This window comes from Pocillopora verrucosa, chromosome 13 (assembly GCF_036669915.1).
Source record: "Pocillopora verrucosa isolate sample1 chromosome 13, ASM3666991v2, whole genome shotgun sequence".
In the NCBI taxonomy this organism is placed as follows: domain Eukaryota; kingdom Metazoa; phylum Cnidaria; class Anthozoa; order Scleractinia; family Pocilloporidae; genus Pocillopora; species Pocillopora verrucosa.
In genome coordinates, this window is record NC_089324.1 from 4,652,244 (window position 1) to 4,669,743 (window position 17,500).

Genomic DNA, 17,500 nt, shown 5'->3' on the forward strand with positions numbered 1-17,500 from the left:
GAGCATTTCGGTTCAAAAACTCGATTTCTTTCAAACTTTGCCCATGAATCTTTTATGGTCTAAGAGTTTTCCGAGTGAATGCTTTCCACACCAGCTGTCTTCTTTATACATTGCTTTTGACCAAAAAGTGCTTTTGTCACTTTCGATGGAAATTGGTACCCTATGCGCCATCTTTGCAGAAGTACTCCACCTCAAGGTGCAGTGATTTGCGCCAAATAAAATTCGAACCCTGAAACTTTTCGACTCTGCGCATTACACACGCGTTGTGCTTCAGCACAAAGTGACGTGGATACGCCTGCAATGCAGCTTGCTTACGCATGCTTAACGAAGCACCAAACAAATTAACCTCGAGGAGAGTGCTCCTGAGATTTATGCAAGTCTTTCAAACACGCTGTGTTGAAACTTCCCATGCACATGAGCAAGGTGGTGTAGATGTGCCCACAATGCAGCCGGCCGCGCATGCTGAATTAGAATCTTCTTCATGCAGTCGCACGCTACCAAATTTTCCAGGCTTGATCCCTGATTACCAGTTTTTGTTAGTATGGAGCTACGCGCACGGTACGAGCTCCGCTAACAAATATGAAAAATATTAATACAATTTTAGAGGCTATCTAGATGGAACTTTCTTAATATAATATAATTTATTTTAAAAAATTGGCTCTAAATCACCAATTCTTTAAATTTCAAGTTTTACCTTACTATTAAAATCTTACTAGCATGACAGGTTTATTCATATATAATGTATAAATAATGTATTTATTATAATTTATAATCCCAATTGAAATTAAAGCTACATAACTTAGGTGTTTACACGAAATGTCTTCTTTGTAAACTGGCATGCTGTCCCTCTTTAAGTTACATAGTGCGCGTAAATATGTACCAAAGGGTACTCAATTTTCTACGCAATCCTCACGAGCTTGGACGTTTTCTACGGATCAAATTTAACATTGTATGAAACTGCAAGACTCCTGGCCTTGAATAATAACACCACAAACCAAATAAAAAGAAAAAGATTTATTGGAGCCGACGTGCTTGGTACTAAGAGTGTGGTTTGAAACTAAAACGGTAAAAAAGCAAAAAAGTTACAAGTTGCGACTAAGGTAAATTAGAGTAAAGAAATAACAAAACTGCAAAACGAGGACTGTGAAGTACACTTACATTGTTTTGGCCAGAGAAAACTTCTGTAAAGAGGACTGCGAATAACGCGAAGAGGCTAGAAACAAACTAAACAGAACTGCGCTAAGCGCGGACCAAACTGAACTCACAAACTGTACTGACAAACTACGATATGAAAATACGCTAGAACATGCGGAAACTAAAACTATAGAAAGGCGCTAATGAAGATGAAACAGCACGGAAACGCTAACGAGGGCACGAAAACTGACAGAAAGAGATAAACACCTAAATTAACGCCAAAAAAGAAGACTAAACAAATGGACGAAAAGAAGTATAAACTAATTTGCGTACGCAAAGGAAAAACAAATTAGGCAAGAACGAATAATCAAAAAAAATGTTACACTTGGATCTAACATTGTATGTCCCCCTTTATCTCAGACTAATATTCCCATTTGAGTAACACGTATCATTTCAGGCCGTTAATGTGGGATATAAAGATAACGAGGTATACAGAGGCACACAATGAAGTAGAATTTATTGAGTTATTTTTTTTTTTTTATATTAAAGAAAGTAACTCTATGTTAGCGTGTAAAGTGGTGTGTTGCTCGCACCAATCAGATCGTCGCATAAGGGTATGTATCTCGTACCAATCAGATTACCGCATCGTGGCATGTATCTCGCACCAATCATATCACAGCACCAATCACAGCGTCGGGTATTGCTTATCTTGCAAATGATGTGATTGAATCAGGGGGCCGTGCACAAAGAATGAATTTATCCGCAAATTTTGAGCTCTGCTCGCTTCTCTCTTATGCCCCAATAGGAACAAGAGACTTCTCTCTTCCTTCCTCTCCTCTTTCTCTATCCCGAGGAGGGGGAGGGGGGCAGGACAAAGAGAGATCCTGGATGCAAAAGAAGGTTGAGTTTCTAGAGGAGAGGTGCTCGGAACAAGACTGGCGAGATACTTCATTTTGCACAGATATCCGAGGTAAGTTAACAGACTTAAAAAGCCTGAAGTCAGGTATAACAGAAGTGCGAGACATTTATAGTTCTACACACCTTTGGGAAATCCTTTCTACTCAGGTTCATGAGAGAGTGGGGGATTGCACTCATTACGGAGAATATGCATACTGATATTGGGGTGTAAAGAATCAAGAAAGTGAAGGAGGAGAGGGGGGGGGCCCCTCATATGAGAGGTCTGCTTGTTTGACATTAGGGCCTAGGGGTTGGGTGCTTATTTGTGGGAAGGTGCTTATTACATGTAGAGTAAAGGCACTTATTGGAAAAAATACAGTATTTCACGTGGGAGTGTCTGCTCAACTTGTCCCTGTCCCCCTGCCTACCCATGCCAGATGGGTGCAAGTGAACCTCACTTAAATGTACAGCAAAGAAAGTGTCTTTATATCAACTTTGATGTTTAATATTTGTTAAATATATCCATGTAAATAAGCAAGCACAAGTAAATTCTTCAAAGACAACAAAATTGCACAAGCCCATAGGGCAAGTGCAATTTGTGGTGTATGAAAAAGTTTCAAGTGCATATTACACCAAATTGCAAGAGAAATCATGTCATCACTTGTCAATAATGCACATGAAAAAACATTGCCAAGATAAGACAGACCTAATTTTGAAAGGCTGTCCATGCTATTTGTTATTTGCACTGGTGTTACATAAGGATACTCATTTTCAACCAATCAGAGGTGCATAATTTTTTCATGTACATTATTAAAGAATATTTTCCTATTTCCTCTGATTTGTGTTTACACCCTTTAATTTACAATTTCAGCAAAAAGGAGGGGCACTTATTGGATGAGAGTGCTCAATCAAGGGGGGAAGGACTTAAAATGGTTTCCTTCCAACAAACTTTAACTTTATTTTGCCTAAATCTTTTAGAGAAAAACACAAACGTTTATTCACATTATCCTCTTTGATGTGAAGTCAATATGGAGGTAGAAGAGTAAATGTAAGTTACTTGACAGAAAAGAAAAGAAACTATTCTCCTGTAGTTGACACTTAAAAAGATGTATGTAGCCTAAGTGGCAATAGAAACGGGATTGCCTCGTGTCCTGATTATTCAAAAAAGTGAGGTAGGAGAGGGGGTCACTTGTGAGAATAATGCTTTTTTGACGTAAGGGCTCAGGGGTTGGAAGCTCATTTGTGCGAGGGAACTTATTAGAGGAAATACAGTATTTCACATGGGAGTACTAGTGCCTGTCCAACTTCTCTCTGCCTCCCTCCCCACCCATCCCAGATGGGTGCGAGTGAACCCCACTGAGATGTACAACAAAGAAAGTGACTTTACATTAACTTTGATGTTTAATTTATTAAAATACACAAAAGATAACTGCAACTTTATAGACTCTATAAAAGTCAATTTTAACACTTCTATTAAAAAATTAGATTACTACCGAAATTAAGAATTAAGAATCATTTTTCTTGTCAGGTTGAAAGGACCTCTGTTAATTTTTTGCTTTTCAATTTTGTCAACAAAAAAAAGATCTGTTTGGAATAGAATTTACATTAGCTTTTGAAAACAAGCTTAAACTAATCTAAAGGCTTTATAAATTTAACTTTTTTCTTGTAATCTATTTGTAAAAGCTATCTAAAAAATTTTATTTAGTCTTTAACCCTTTAACTCCCAAGATCATCTTGTTACTTCTCCCCTCCAGCTGCTACACATTTCCTTGAAAAATCAGCAACAAGAATTTGGTGTTAAATCAGGATAATGACTTATACCTGATAAGTTTGAATATTCTCATTACCTGTTTTCCAGTCATATGTTTATATAATTTAGAGAGAAGTTTCATGTTAATCACTTCTGGGAGATAAAGGGTTAAATGTGCACTTTTACTATGAAAAAAATTAGATTGTTACAGTGTAGCTTGTGATTTCCATTGCTTGATAGTTGACGAGTACAAAGCTTAAGTGAACTATTGTGCATAAAAATTGAGGGCTAATAACTTTTAAGCTGTCTTCAAGACAATTTGTTACTAGCTCTCTGCTAGTTACTGAAAACTCAATGGGTTTTGTCCTCTGGATGTATAACAAAGCATGTAATGTCTGGGTTCCCGGAAACAGCTCCATTTTGTTTACCCTTGAGTCTCCATATTTCTCTTGCCTTTGTCTTAGGAAACATTGATACTGAAGGGGAAAACAGCTGTTTCCCAAGGAACCAGACTTTAAGTGTATATCAAATAAATGTACTTTTCATGAACTGCCCTGATTAAAAAGCACAAGAAACCTGCTAACTAGGGCTACAAAGGGAAACAAAGAACAGTTGAAGTTAAGGAAGGTTTGACTTAGCTGATAGTAAATGACCTAAATAACGGGGTAAATGGACAGGGCATCTTGTTCGAGTTACCAGGGGCTTTGAGTAAACTGAGTTTGAGTTGGAAGGGTACAACTGTAGTTCTTATAGCAGAATGTCTTTTCAGTTCTTGGTAGTGAAAAGATATAAAAATTGTTTGAAATGAAACCTTACATTTGTTTGGAGATCCCCTAGATGAAAAATTTGAGCCAATAAGTTAAATCAATATCAGAAATAAATAAATAGAAAATAGTTCTGGGTTTGCTAAGATATGGAGATATGGAAGAAATTCTTTTTTTACAAACAACTATGTATTATTTGTCTATCATTTAAACAACAAAGGCCTTTGCTGAAAAGGAAAGTTGACAAACAATCTCTGATTGAGATTAGTAGAAACTTTGCCATTCATTCATCAACCTGACTGAGTGGCACAAAAGGTGCTGATTGGTGATATTAAACACTCATAAAAATGATTCTGTGCAATAATGTCAAACACTGCTGCTCATCTCCTTGCAAAACACTGTGTATTATATAACAAACATAGTATTTAATATTCAATATTTAACTTGTAGCATTACCAATAATATTAATAGTAATTATCTTTCTTTATTAATTGTCTCACTACCAACTCAAAGCTTCAACAACCTCCTCCCCCCCCTTCCCTGGACAAAAAGTTGCATTCAAATGCCCTACCCAAGCACACATGTTGAATGAATCTTTGTGTGATCAAGGAAAATTGTTGAATTTAAAAAAGTTTTCAATGCTGTTGTTTGGTTTTTTGGTGGAAGCATCATCCTACAAAGTGATAATTTCCCATTGTGCCAATCACTCACAAAAGCAAACTCAGTCTTTACCTTTAAATGCCTTGTGTATTCCACTGATTTAAACTTCCACCCCACTCAGCAATGGTTCAAATTCACCACCTCTGGGGCACAAGCAACAGACAAATCCCCAGAGTTTGCCCAGAGGGGGTTATTGAAGCTTCAAATCAATCCGCCCTTAATCTACATGTGGCCTTTAATAATGATAACTATTATCATTGGCTTTTCAGAAACAACAATTACTTATTACTCATTCCTATAAGAAATGCCTACCAGTATGTACCTCTAAGAAAGCTCCCCTACAGTGAACCATATTTTCTCAAAAGGGAACACCTATACCTCAATCTCCAAAGAAATTATAGCTAAGAAAAACCTGCATTTTCTTCTCCTGACGAACAAGTAGAGAAGGTACAAAATCTCTATAAAATGCAGACCTAATGATTAAGGCACAATTTCAACTTAAATTTAGCAAGCTAGGATATGGTAGTAGTTTAAGTTATGTAATTATAGGCAATAACATGATTTTGGGTGCAATTTGGTGTTAATAAGCAGCAGTAAATTTTTCAAAGACAACAAACTGCACAGGAAGCTCATAATTATCATTGGCTTCTCAGAAACAACAATTACTTATTACTCATTCCTATAAGAAATGCCTACTGGTATGTACCTCTAAGAAAGCTCCCCTACAGTGAACCATATTTTCTCAAAAGGGAACACCTATACCTCAATCTCAAGACAACAAACTGCACAGGAAGCTCATAGGATGAGGGCAATTCCTAATCTTTGAAAAATTTACAATTGCCTATTTACACTAAATTGCTTGTCAAAGCATGTTGTCACTTGTTAATAATTTAAATGAAAAACGCATCACAGAAAGTCAAAATGGACAAATATTGGCAGCATGCATGTGCTACTTGTAATTTGCTCTCATTTTACAACTTTGCACTTGTGTTACTTGTAAAATGCACTAATTTTCAGCCAACCAGATGCATGTAATTTTTTCATGTCTATTATTAAGTACCGTATTTACTCGTGTATGAGTCGACCCCCCATTTTTAAGGACAAAAATCGGATTCTTCATCATTTCTAGTTAAGGAGGTAAAATTCAGACCGACAGAAATTTCCCAAAAAGTTAAACTCTTATTTCTGAGAATGTATTGAACAAACTGTAGAGCAAAATGTAACCGAGTGCTGTGAAGTGTATTAGCACTTGTTTATATTCCCACGATTAAGCACACATGAGCTCTTCGATTTACTGGAGAAGTATTTTACCATATTTTATAAATAGCACTGAAATGAATCTTCTTACATTTAACTAACCTTTATCTTATTTGTTGAGATTGAAAGGAGATCTAGTAGACAAAAGGAACACCAAAGAGCTTCGAAGGATCGCGCGTAACAAACAAGATCGCGCGAGACAACAACATTTGCCAGGTCACTAAGCAACTGATCGATGAAAACGAAAGTTCAGCACCGTAAACAGCAACGAAACTGTAAGAAAAAATGTCTGTTCTACAGATCAGAAGACACAACCGAAATCAGCTCCAGTAGCTTTGTATTCAAGACTCGTAAAATTTATTATTTCAAACTTTTTTGTTGACAAAGAATGCGCTGAAAACTGACGAAACTCCAACACAATTGGAACTGATTTTGTAAACTCGGTTTTCCTAACGGACTTCGGCTATTGTTTTGCTAATTTATTGGATTGCTTAGGTCAGGTCTTTGTGTATGACTCGTTTATAATTCGAGGGTGATCTTTTGGGCTGATTTTTTGGTCGCAAAAAGTCGACTCATACACGAGTAAATAGGTATGTTAGGTAATTTACCTGGCTCTGCCATTTAGAGACTTGAAGAGACTGTGGAGCTTTGATTTCCATTTTGGGGATGACTTCTGTTGTAAGCCTCGCCATTTGGTTTCCTTAAAGCTTTTTCAAGCTGTTCCCAGAAGTAGGGTTTCACATTGCAGTTTTCCCAATCCAGGTAGGTTGTGTCTTGAAGAGCAAATGGTATTTCACAGTTCTTGTACATAACTGGTACAACCTGATGATATCGTACCCTGGAAAGCGCCTTGTGTAGCTCATGTGTACACCACTCACTTTTAATGAAGTCTGGGGAAAGTACTGCAATTGTTTTTTTACTGTAGCAAATTGCTTCAGTAATGTTTTGCACTATTGGTACACCAATAGCGAAAGTCTTAAAGTCAATACAGCACTCGAAACCTCGTTTTTCAAGCTCAGCATGAAGTTCTTTCACCCAGCCAACATCTTTGTAACAATAGCATATAAACACGTCATGCCTTGGTTCATAATCTGAAACAAAATCCAACCAGGTTTTTGATGAATGCACAACTCATGCTTAAGCCACAACTTTTTTTATCTTGGAGTGTTATGTTCCACTCACAAAGGGAGAAGTGAATATCTCACAAATGCAGAGTAAAAACACAGAATGAAAAAACTATGTAAAAATTGAAAACAAACCTTAACAATGCAACAACACAGGTAAAATGATGTGGCATTAATGTAGTGAAGCAAAATGAATATGATTCAAGTAAACATCTTGAACATAAACGAGACAAATTAGCACATGGTTGAACTGATGTATGGCAAAAAATTAAGTATACTAAGTGTTTTAGCACGTTGAAGTTGAATTCCTGAAAGAGGGCTGGGGTTAACTAACAGACTAAATAGCTTTCATTTAAGTACTTTCTTGCTAAATCATAAGCTGGGTATAGATTAGATTGTTGTAATAGACATTGCAAAAAGTTATTGAATACCTATTTCTGGCAACTGTTTCAAAACTTCAGCACACTCAGCATTCTCTATATCTCCATTCTCATCTAACATTGGCTGGCAAGGGAAACACTCTGGATTATGGCTGTGTCTTGAGGAAGAGAACCACAGCCAACGTTTCTTCTTCGCAATAAATAATGATAGAGGTGCTACAACTATGATAATAAAAAAAGTGCAACCCATGCCTATCATGACAATCTGACTGACATCTTGTGATGTTGCAGCCATGTCTGTCGTAGCAATCTTGGTGACAGCTTGTGATGTTGCAGTCAACTCTGGTTAAAACAAATGGATAATAAAATGAGTAATTTGAATTACACAAGTCAAAAAAATTTATATTTTTATGAAATTCAAATCACAAGATACCATTAGGGTTCAAAGGCCAAATGAAAAGACCAAAGCACAAGCAGTGGTTACAGTTTCATTTTCATTGGAAGAAACTACTCACTATTTGCACCTGGGAGTGAAAGGATTAAATTAAGGGAAAAATCCCTAAACAATTAATTGTAAAAACTGTGATATTGCTTCATTGTCCTATGGGAGCTCAGTTGGGAGGAATTTTCAGAGCTGGAAAACAATCCCCCTTGAAAATACACATTTTTAGTTTCAACAGTGTCTAACCCAACTCTACTCCCTTTCAACTCAGCCCAATATTCTGTTGAGGGCTTTTCAATTCTTCTCTAGTTATTGAAAACAGCTACATTTATTTCCAAATCATGAAAACAGTGAAATTCCCTAACAGATTTCCAGATCAAATCCACACAAACAGATGTTTTAGATTTACAATATAAAAGTCAGGAGTGAGAAATAGTCATCACAAGTAGGAATCAGTCAATCTTATCTTATAAGACCATTAACTTCAAGCATGACCAAAATGAATACCAACACACTCACAAAATAGTTGATGAGAACATATAATTAATATTAATAGCAAAACTTTAAGTAGAGGATACTATTTTGCAGACATGTATTTCTGAAGGGAAGCAGAATAAGATTGGGGGTTCATAAAAATTAGCAGGTGATACATCACCACACAGAGTAGATGGTACTGTGTAAAAAAAACCTCTGTCAATAAATGCAAGAAAGAGTCATTTACCATACCAACTTCAAGAAGAAATGTTTTTGTTGATTTCAGTCCATCTTTGGAAGCTTTACATGTGTAGTTTCCTGCATCTTCCATGGTGACATTCTTAATTTCCAGATGGAAAACATAGTTGGGAGGTGTAACTATTACTCTTGGCATGAAATATTCATACTTCTGTGGTTCATCATCCTCCGTTACCTTTATGTCATTCTTCAAGAAATGGCCACTCACACCATCAAAGCCTTGGATTTTACAAGTGATGTTGACTGTAGTTCCAATGTAAGCTGTGTCCAAACCATCAAGTTTTGCATACTCTATAACTGGGCCTCTTGGTACTGAAATTAAAATAGACAACTTTGTAAGAATCAAATGTTACTCAAACCTTTTCCTCGTATTCAAAGCCAAGTCAATGTATTCAATGATAATAGATTTCATTGTATTTAATCCTGCAGTTCCAGTCCATCAGCACCAACAACAAAATGTTTTGTAAGCAAATTTGATGACTTTTTTCAAGCAATTTTAATTTTTTCACTCTTCTACATTCATAGCTCCTTAAGATTGAATTAAAACCTATAGCCTGTACAGTAAGGTCAATGCAGAAAGGTTTGTACAAAAATTCCATTCTCAAATTAAACTGATGGCTGCGAATGTTTCAACCAACAATTAAATGCAATTTACCAAAATTTGGTTGTCTCACAAAAATTTTACTCAGCAAAATAATAAGGATTTCATAGCCTACACCCCAGTACTTAATGCAGCAGTAAAAATATATTAAATCTGCATCAATCTACTTTCAAAATTTTTCTTAATGTCTGTTCCTTTTTCAGGTTCTAAAAATAACTTTGCTAATTTCTTTACTTTCTCACAAGTTCCATTATCCAGATGAATGCACAGATGACATTATAACTCATTTAATGTCTTAGGAAATAGAATACATGGCCACAGCCCTGCCACAATAATTACCCTATTTACTGAAAGGTCTGCCAAAATTCTCTGCTGTTCTTTTTTTTTTACCCAAAATCTACTATCATCCGTCTCCAACTGTTCTTTGCTTTCACAGGCAAAGAAGAGGTCAAATCTCATGTTTGGTCAAATCTCATATTTGTTCAAATTCTGTGTTTAAGTGTGCTGATGAGGAGCATCAATTTAAAATGCATTAGTTTGCTTTTAACATGTGTCAGTCTTATGAGATCATTTCATATGATTGAAGACAACAGTTTTCTAAACCAGTCTGACACACAATAGAGAGATAACTCTAAATATAGCACTTGAGCCTACTCAGTCTGCACCATGATTTAAGGATAATAGTTTTTCCTTTAAATTTAGGGCAAGCTGGCAGCTACAGGCATGTGTTATACTTGGGTCTTAGTTGTGAGGGGAAAAGCTTGCTCCAAAGATTATATTACAGACCAGGCATGGTTACCTACCCTTGAAAATCAACTTAGCTGTAGCTGAATAACTTTTCCCCTTCTCATTTGTCACAACACATGTGTAGTTTCCTGCATCCTCTTCTGAAATTTGTGTGACATGTAGACTTCGTTTGCAGGATTCAAATTTGTATTTCTCCCTTTTCAGTTCGGAATCCAGAGAAATAAGTATGCCATTAATCAGCCATGTTACATTTGCCGCAAAATTTGAATAGACATTGCATTTAAATCTGTGGCTGCCATCCACTTCTTTTGTTATGGTAGATCCAGAGGTCATATTTATATAGGGGTCTGCATCATCTGAGGAGTGAGGGGATCCTGGAATGATTCCATTATTACAATTTCCTGTGTCACGTCTGTGCCTCTTTGATAAAAAGTACACTAAATAAGAAGACAATCAATCAATTAATCATTATAATTAGTTTGTGAACTGGATATTTTACAAATAACTGAATGATTTAATATTATTTCAAACTAAAAAAGAGTTGGTTCTGATAATGTATGAAGTTAATAACCACAGGTTAACCTGACTTTGCTTCAATATCCACAATTAATGACACAATTCAAAAGCCTAGGTTGCTCAAGAAACCCTTCTTTGTAATACTGAATATAACTACTGCAATTACTCTTTGCATGCAACATACCCTATCTGAAATAATATCTTTCAATAATACCCTTTAACTGATTTGTTAAATTACTTTTTACTGATTGGACATGCAAATGACCAAGAATGTTACAAAATACACAAGGCAGCTAGGCATGCAAGACATAAAGACAAGCTATAGACACAATTTTTTAATTAAAAGAACCCTGAGGGATTTCTTTGTGACTTAGCCCTTCAACTCCCATGAGTGACCAAGACAGAATTTCTCCTCACAATATCAATACAATATCAACCAGATGAGTGATGAGAATAAAGAAAAATTTTAATTTGGGATAATTGGTTAATCCAATACTAAACTCTCTGACCTAACATTGTACAAATTGTATGGTTGACAGTGAGGAGAATTACAAATTTGATCTGGAAATTAAAGAATTAAAGAACAATGCTATTTCATCCTATTTTACTTACTAATTGTAAATTAAAGTGAATCCTTTCATGCTTTACAAATTTCTCTTAATGTAACAATAGCTTTCTATAATACTACTAAATTATGAAAAAAGGATTAATCATGAACTTATAAACATCATTGCTACACAATGCATGATGGCCCTCATTCTGCAAGCATTTTCCAGCTGCAAAACAATACTTAACTATAATATTTTTCATGTATTTCCATCTAAGGAATTTTCTTAGAAGTCTTTAAAAAAATTTATTTTGCAATGGCTTGCATGGCCGACACGTCTTGCATACCTTGCCTCACCAGCTCACACTTTGTAGCAACCCAGAACCAGGTGTGTTGATTAACACACGACTACTGCACCAGTGTTGCAAAGCCCCAACAGAACTCTGGTCTTGACCCAATTGGTTTAACCCTCAAACTCCCAAAAGTGATTGACATGAACCTTCTCCCCATAACATCCATATATTATTCAGCAAACAGGTGATGAGGACACTCAAACTTATCAGGTAAAAGCTGCTATCTTGATCTAGCGCCATGATCTCATAACGAATTTACAAGGAAATGTGAGGCAGCCAGAGGAGGGAATTAACAATCTGATCTTGGGAATTAAAGAGTTAAAAATTATTTTATGCTGATGCTTGTGGATAATTTTAAAAACTACTTTTACAAACATTGTTTAGTGAAACACTCCAACTCAACCTCAGTACTCCAACTTAAACTAATTTTACTATCCCTTAGTTCAAATTTTTCCTGATAATTCTACCTTTAACAAACAACCTTGATAGATAAATGCTTATGTGTCAAAACAAAGGTGATCAACATGTTCCAATCTTTAATTGCAATTAATATGAATGTGATACCCTTTGTTGAAACAAATACATTTAGCTAAACTTCCTGCACTTAATGTTCCCATCAAAAGGCTTTTATAAAACAAACTAAATGTACAAAAGTGGTCATTGATTGTATTAGAATGGTTAAAAAACATGATTCTTAAATAACTATAAACAGGATAATTGAAATTCAATGCCTGAACCCTGATACCTTGAACCCCAGCTAAGTTGGACCATTTTCTTTCCCATGGGAATTCAAGTTAGCAAGGTTCTATTGTAAACTGAAAATAGCATCTTCAGGAGCCAACACAGATCTGAACCACAAACCAATTTGCTTATTTCATAGTCTGCTATTTGCACTTGTCCTTCATTGAACCTGTCGTTTTTTGGCTATTTATTGTGTTTGCCATGGCAAAAAAAATAACATGTTACTTGATACATATTATGATTTAGACAGAAAAGAATAAGTTCTGCTGTTTGAAACCAAGATGACAGATTTGAGGGTAAACTCGCTTTCCTTCAGGGGGTGAACTCTTAAAAGGTGGTAGGGGGAAACTTGCATTGGGTGAAACCTTCAGATACCTCTAAGATTGACAAGCTTCTAAACTGCTTGATCAGAGACAAAGAGACTAAGGTCATAAGAGGAAATGAAACAACTGCCAACTTCAGAAAGATCTTGAACATTAAGCAAATTCTCCTTGTCAGGGTTTTAACCATTTATCACCTTGAAGTGAAAACATGTAATTTCACTATATGATTCCAATAATATGTTGTCTCGCAAACAAGCCAAGAGAACCAACAAGCTAATTGGCTACATGACAATTTCTGCTTTGCCTAGTACACAGGAAATATTGGCAGTCAGTAGGAAGAATTACTGATTGGATCTAGGGAGTTTAAGGTTTTAAACACCACTGTGCATATGTTCACTTTCCTTGGGCATCCTCTCCAGGGAGATATTAGGGCCCAAGAGAACAGGCTGAACGAAAATTAAAGCTTCTCTAAGGAAAAGAGCATACAAATTGGTGTGTGCATTTTTACAACGAATAGATTGGGTCACTCAACCAACCTTACTCCTGCATTTGTATTGTACAAGAGGTATATAAGAACAATGAATGCCTCTCCACTTTCATTTATGATATTGAAATGTTTAATATTTCACTATGTGAAGAGCTGATTATAGTCTTGAATCACAATAACAATCCAAAGAGGATGTGACAAGCAGCCATACTGTAACTCAGAAATCCTGTGTGCAAATTTGTGCCAGCAAATTCACCACAGCAATAATTTTGGGGAAAAAATTCTGCATGTATGTATATGAAACTTCCATACAAAGAACTCTTTAACCCTTTCACTCCCAAGCTCAAAGTGATAATTAATTCTCCCCTCTAGCGGCTACACATCTTGTAACTTAGTAACAAGAATTTAATGTTAGTTTAGGATTAACACTTCTACCTCGGAAGACTCTGGATTATCTGTAAACTTTTAAAGCTGATTGCATTAAGCGTAGACTCCATGTAAATATATTTTAAAACATATCTTATTAGATGTTTTGGTATGTAGTATCGCTGAATATTTTTACGAGTTATGCCGTATTTTGACTAGACTCCAGGGTGTCAAAATACAAACAACGAGCGCTACTCCTCCTCCATCACTTACTTTACCTTATCTCTTTATTTATTATAATCATGTTTTTTTTTCGCAATTCTTTAAGCTACTTTCTTTCGAGGGTTTTGAGGTGATATCAAATCAATTAGTAATCTTGGAAATATAATTTGACAACGGAAGTTTCCGGATGAAATCAAATATTTACTGTGACTTCACGATACTAGCGGAAAGGCGTTAAATGACACTCCTTGGAGTCTTTGCCTTACTACTGCAATGAAATGGTAGCCCTCCTCCTCCACCACTTACTTTTCCAATTTCACAACCAATTTGGCAATACAGTCCACTAGATGGCTGAAAAAATTTATCACAAGAGATCTCCACAAAGTTAAGCTTAACAAATCACATTAAAGTAACACCGTAATTCAATTATAAAACTTAAATTGCACTAAAATTGCAACAAACTCACCTTTTCCACACTCCCCTGAGTATAAAGCTTTCCCTCCGCAAACTTGAATTTTTGGATCGTTTTGATCACTACACGTTACCACAAGCACATGGCCACTCACTCCTCGCCTGTCCTTGCAAGGACAAACTACCGTCTGGTTACGGCATTGCGATCTCTGTTCCCATTGTTCCGATACAGCAGAGGTAAATTCCACTCCGCAAAAAACAAAAAGTAGTAGAAGTTCCTTCGCAATCATAGATTAGTTCACTTATCTGGATCTCATCAAAACCTCTCGGAAATACTGGAAAGAGTTAAATAGATTCCCTTCTGGGCCTGCTCGAATTTCGAAATGGTTGTAGATAAATACTTGCGTCTCGTAGAGAAATCTTGCTAAAAATTCCAAAATACACTTTCCTCTTTGGGATCTGAAGAAAAATGTTGACAACGGTGGTCGTAGAAGATAATTAAGCACAAGTTTTTATGCACGTTTATTAAATACTCTTCTGCAGGGGCCTGGAACCAGAGTAAATACTTAGAACTGATCAGGCAGATGGCAATCTCAAAACCAGAACGTGACTTGAAAAATTCATCGAGGTAAATTGAACTGGGAAAATTAAAATGCTTTCACCTGCTTGTCCGCACTTTTAAAGAGATCAGCGATACGACTTGTGGAATGAGCGACACAAACACAGCGATACGACTTGTGGAATGAGTGACACAAACACAGAACTGACGAAGTATCGAAGAAGTTCGTTTAATTGTCTTAGGCGGGACCGGAAACCTGTCTAATTTTGTAAGAGGGTGTGTGTGTGTGTGAGTGACCATTTGAAGAGCTCTGAAATGAGTGTCCGAAGCATGATATTTGTCTGCTTCCACGAGCTTTTAAGAGCCTTATAGGAATATTGACAGGAGGAGTAAAAAGGTTTCTCTTGATGGGAATGACTCCTCCGAGAACTTGTAAGACCAACAACGTAGCTGAAAATGACGTAAGCGATGCTGTTTTTTTACCATTCGAAAACAAAACTTTTGGTATGTTCAATTTCATTCGCATTCAATTTTCTTAATATTCAGAATCGAAAATGGTCGATTTTAATTGTAAACATACGACATTAGAACTTCTGGTTTTTTGTCTGGTTTTTTTTTTTGCTTGTTTGTTTTTTTTAAGGTGATTTTTCGTCTCCTGTTAATGTGTACTTTGAGTTTCAATATCTTCAATTTGCTCTTTTTCAGTTTTTATAGATTTTGTTCATATTTTTCTTTTCGGTTGTCGGTTAATCTTTTGTTTTGAAATGTACCAATGCTGCCCTATTTTAATCAATGATCGCATGACGCCAATTCATGCCGCCCGTCTGTCGGAAGCAACCCAACGCTATTTGCGTATTCAGAAGAAGAGTACGTCAAAACTTTTCGTTTTTGAAAACACGCTTGTTTTGAGAGACAGGCCCAGCAACCAGCGTGCAAATTCCCACCACACGAAGCTTCTTCACGGGCTCTAAACTCAACCGACTAGGATCTGCTGAGATCCTAGGCAAAGTATATCTTGACTCGGAAGTTGGGAAGTCTCGAAGAGCTGGATAGTTCTAAAGTGAGGTAATAAACCGTAATCAACAACTAACGAGGGCGTTTAATAACGAATTCCACCCCCATTTCAGAATTTGTGCGTCAACGACGGATTCATTTTTTTCCTTGATGTTTCGTGACATTTGATCATTAAAAATAATAATGGGGTGGTAACTTAAGATCAAAAATAAATATAGAAAGAAATTAGTAAATTGAGAAGGTGACCTCAGCTTTCAAAACCAAATGGCGTTGAATACATGAAAGGAATTATTTTCATTGATCAGCTGTCGTATTTCGCTTTTAAAACTGAGAAAGAGATTGGGGAAGTCGACCCTATTATTATTTTCAGCTTTGTTAAGGCCACGATTTTCATTTTCCCACGAGATTGACCCAAGTTTAAGAGTTATGAAGGAGTGCCTTTGATAAAAAAAATTTCTAATTTGACAAGACACAACTTTGAATGCAAATTCTTCTAGAATCGTGATGCTATCATGCAAATTTAACTTGGAATTTAAAGTGTGTTGAGGCAATCGCGGGAAGGCGTATAGCAAGAACACGAGAAACACACACGACGTTTTTCCCATATTGAGTCCTATAAACATCTTTTATTAGACACCCAGCTTAGTTTCGATAGCGAAATATAACGAATACGTGAGACAAAGTTGAGCAACAAGGAAATCATGTAGGAATAGGCACGGGGCAGCGGGCGTATATTGATCTATATTGAATTCTGGTAGCACACGGAGTATGGAGAGCTTCTACCCAAAAGAGTGGTAGAGAAGTTGAACGTATTCGAAATTGATCGATAACTGTCAATGAAAAACCCTGATAGGAAGCTTAATCCACAGGTGAAATGTGGCTATTTATAGAAAACAATAAAAAAATAGATGCACAAAAAATACCGTTAAGAATTTTGTAATTATATCGTTTAGAGTTAGAGGAATATAACTCTGTATTCGATAGTTTACATGAGTTTTGTGTTCTTATTGTTTGCCTAGGACAGCGGCCAGCAAAAAAGCGGTTGCTGGGGCGAAAAAACGGCGGACGTCAGGCAGCATCCACAATCACCATTTATCTGGCCGCCTACTCTTTCGCACGTCGTTACCATTTCCCTGGAACATTTTAAAGTGGGTAAACTGTACCTGTCTTGGCTGTTCGCGATTGTTCGGACCGCTTTGATCTTGCATCCTGAGAAATGTACCGAGCCTGAGTAATGTGGTGTATTTCTTGTAATTCTAATAAACATACAGGGCATTGTTTTGTTATTCAAGACATGTCTGTAGTAAGGAAGGCTTGTCAAAAAAAGGGGAAGTCGCGAAGAGTTTGGCTAATTCGATTGAATTCTTTAGTGATGAAAAAAGGGAGAAAAATAGGAACAAAGTTGGCCATTATCCAGTAATGTCAGCTTGCCGACCTTACGCTCGAGCGATATCGCCGAACGATTGCTTTGAG

At 36.4% G+C, this 17,500-nt stretch overlaps 1 protein-coding gene across 1 annotated transcript; it reads right to left on the reverse strand.

Moving 5' to 3' along the window:
* Positions 1 to 3,419: 3,419 nt before the first annotated feature.
* Positions 3,420 to 15,272, reverse strand: LOC136277706 (uncharacterized). Its single transcript, XM_066160241.1, has 6 exons — positions 15,117 to 15,272; positions 14,510 to 14,913; positions 10,545 to 10,925; positions 9,135 to 9,452; positions 8,018 to 8,308; positions 3,420 to 7,553 (listed from the first exon to the last, which is right to left on the reverse strand). The coding sequence occupies exons 2-6, from the start codon at positions 14,742 to 14,744 to the stop codon at positions 7,084 to 7,086; spliced, it is 1,695 nt and encodes a 564-aa protein (XP_066016338.1). The 5' UTR covers positions 14,745 to 14,913; positions 15,117 to 15,272; the 3' UTR covers positions 3,420 to 7,083.
* Between the last annotated feature and the right edge of the window lie 2,228 nt (positions 15,273 to 17,500).

Bases quoted from the DNA above. Each gene is read 5' to 3' on its own strand.
- LOC136277706 (XM_066160241.1), bottom strand. From the start codon at position 14,744: ATGATTGCGAAGGAACTTCTACTACTTTTTGTTTTTTGCGGAGTGGAA. The intron at 9,453-10,544 runs GTAGGTAACCAT...TTTTAATTTCAG, and splicing joins AGCTAAGTTGATTTTCAAGG to TACCAAGAGGCCCAGTTATA. The intron at 8,309-9,134 runs GTATGGTAAATG...TGTTTTAACCAG, and splicing joins AACATTTCTTCTTGAAGTTG to AGTTGACTGCAACATCACAA.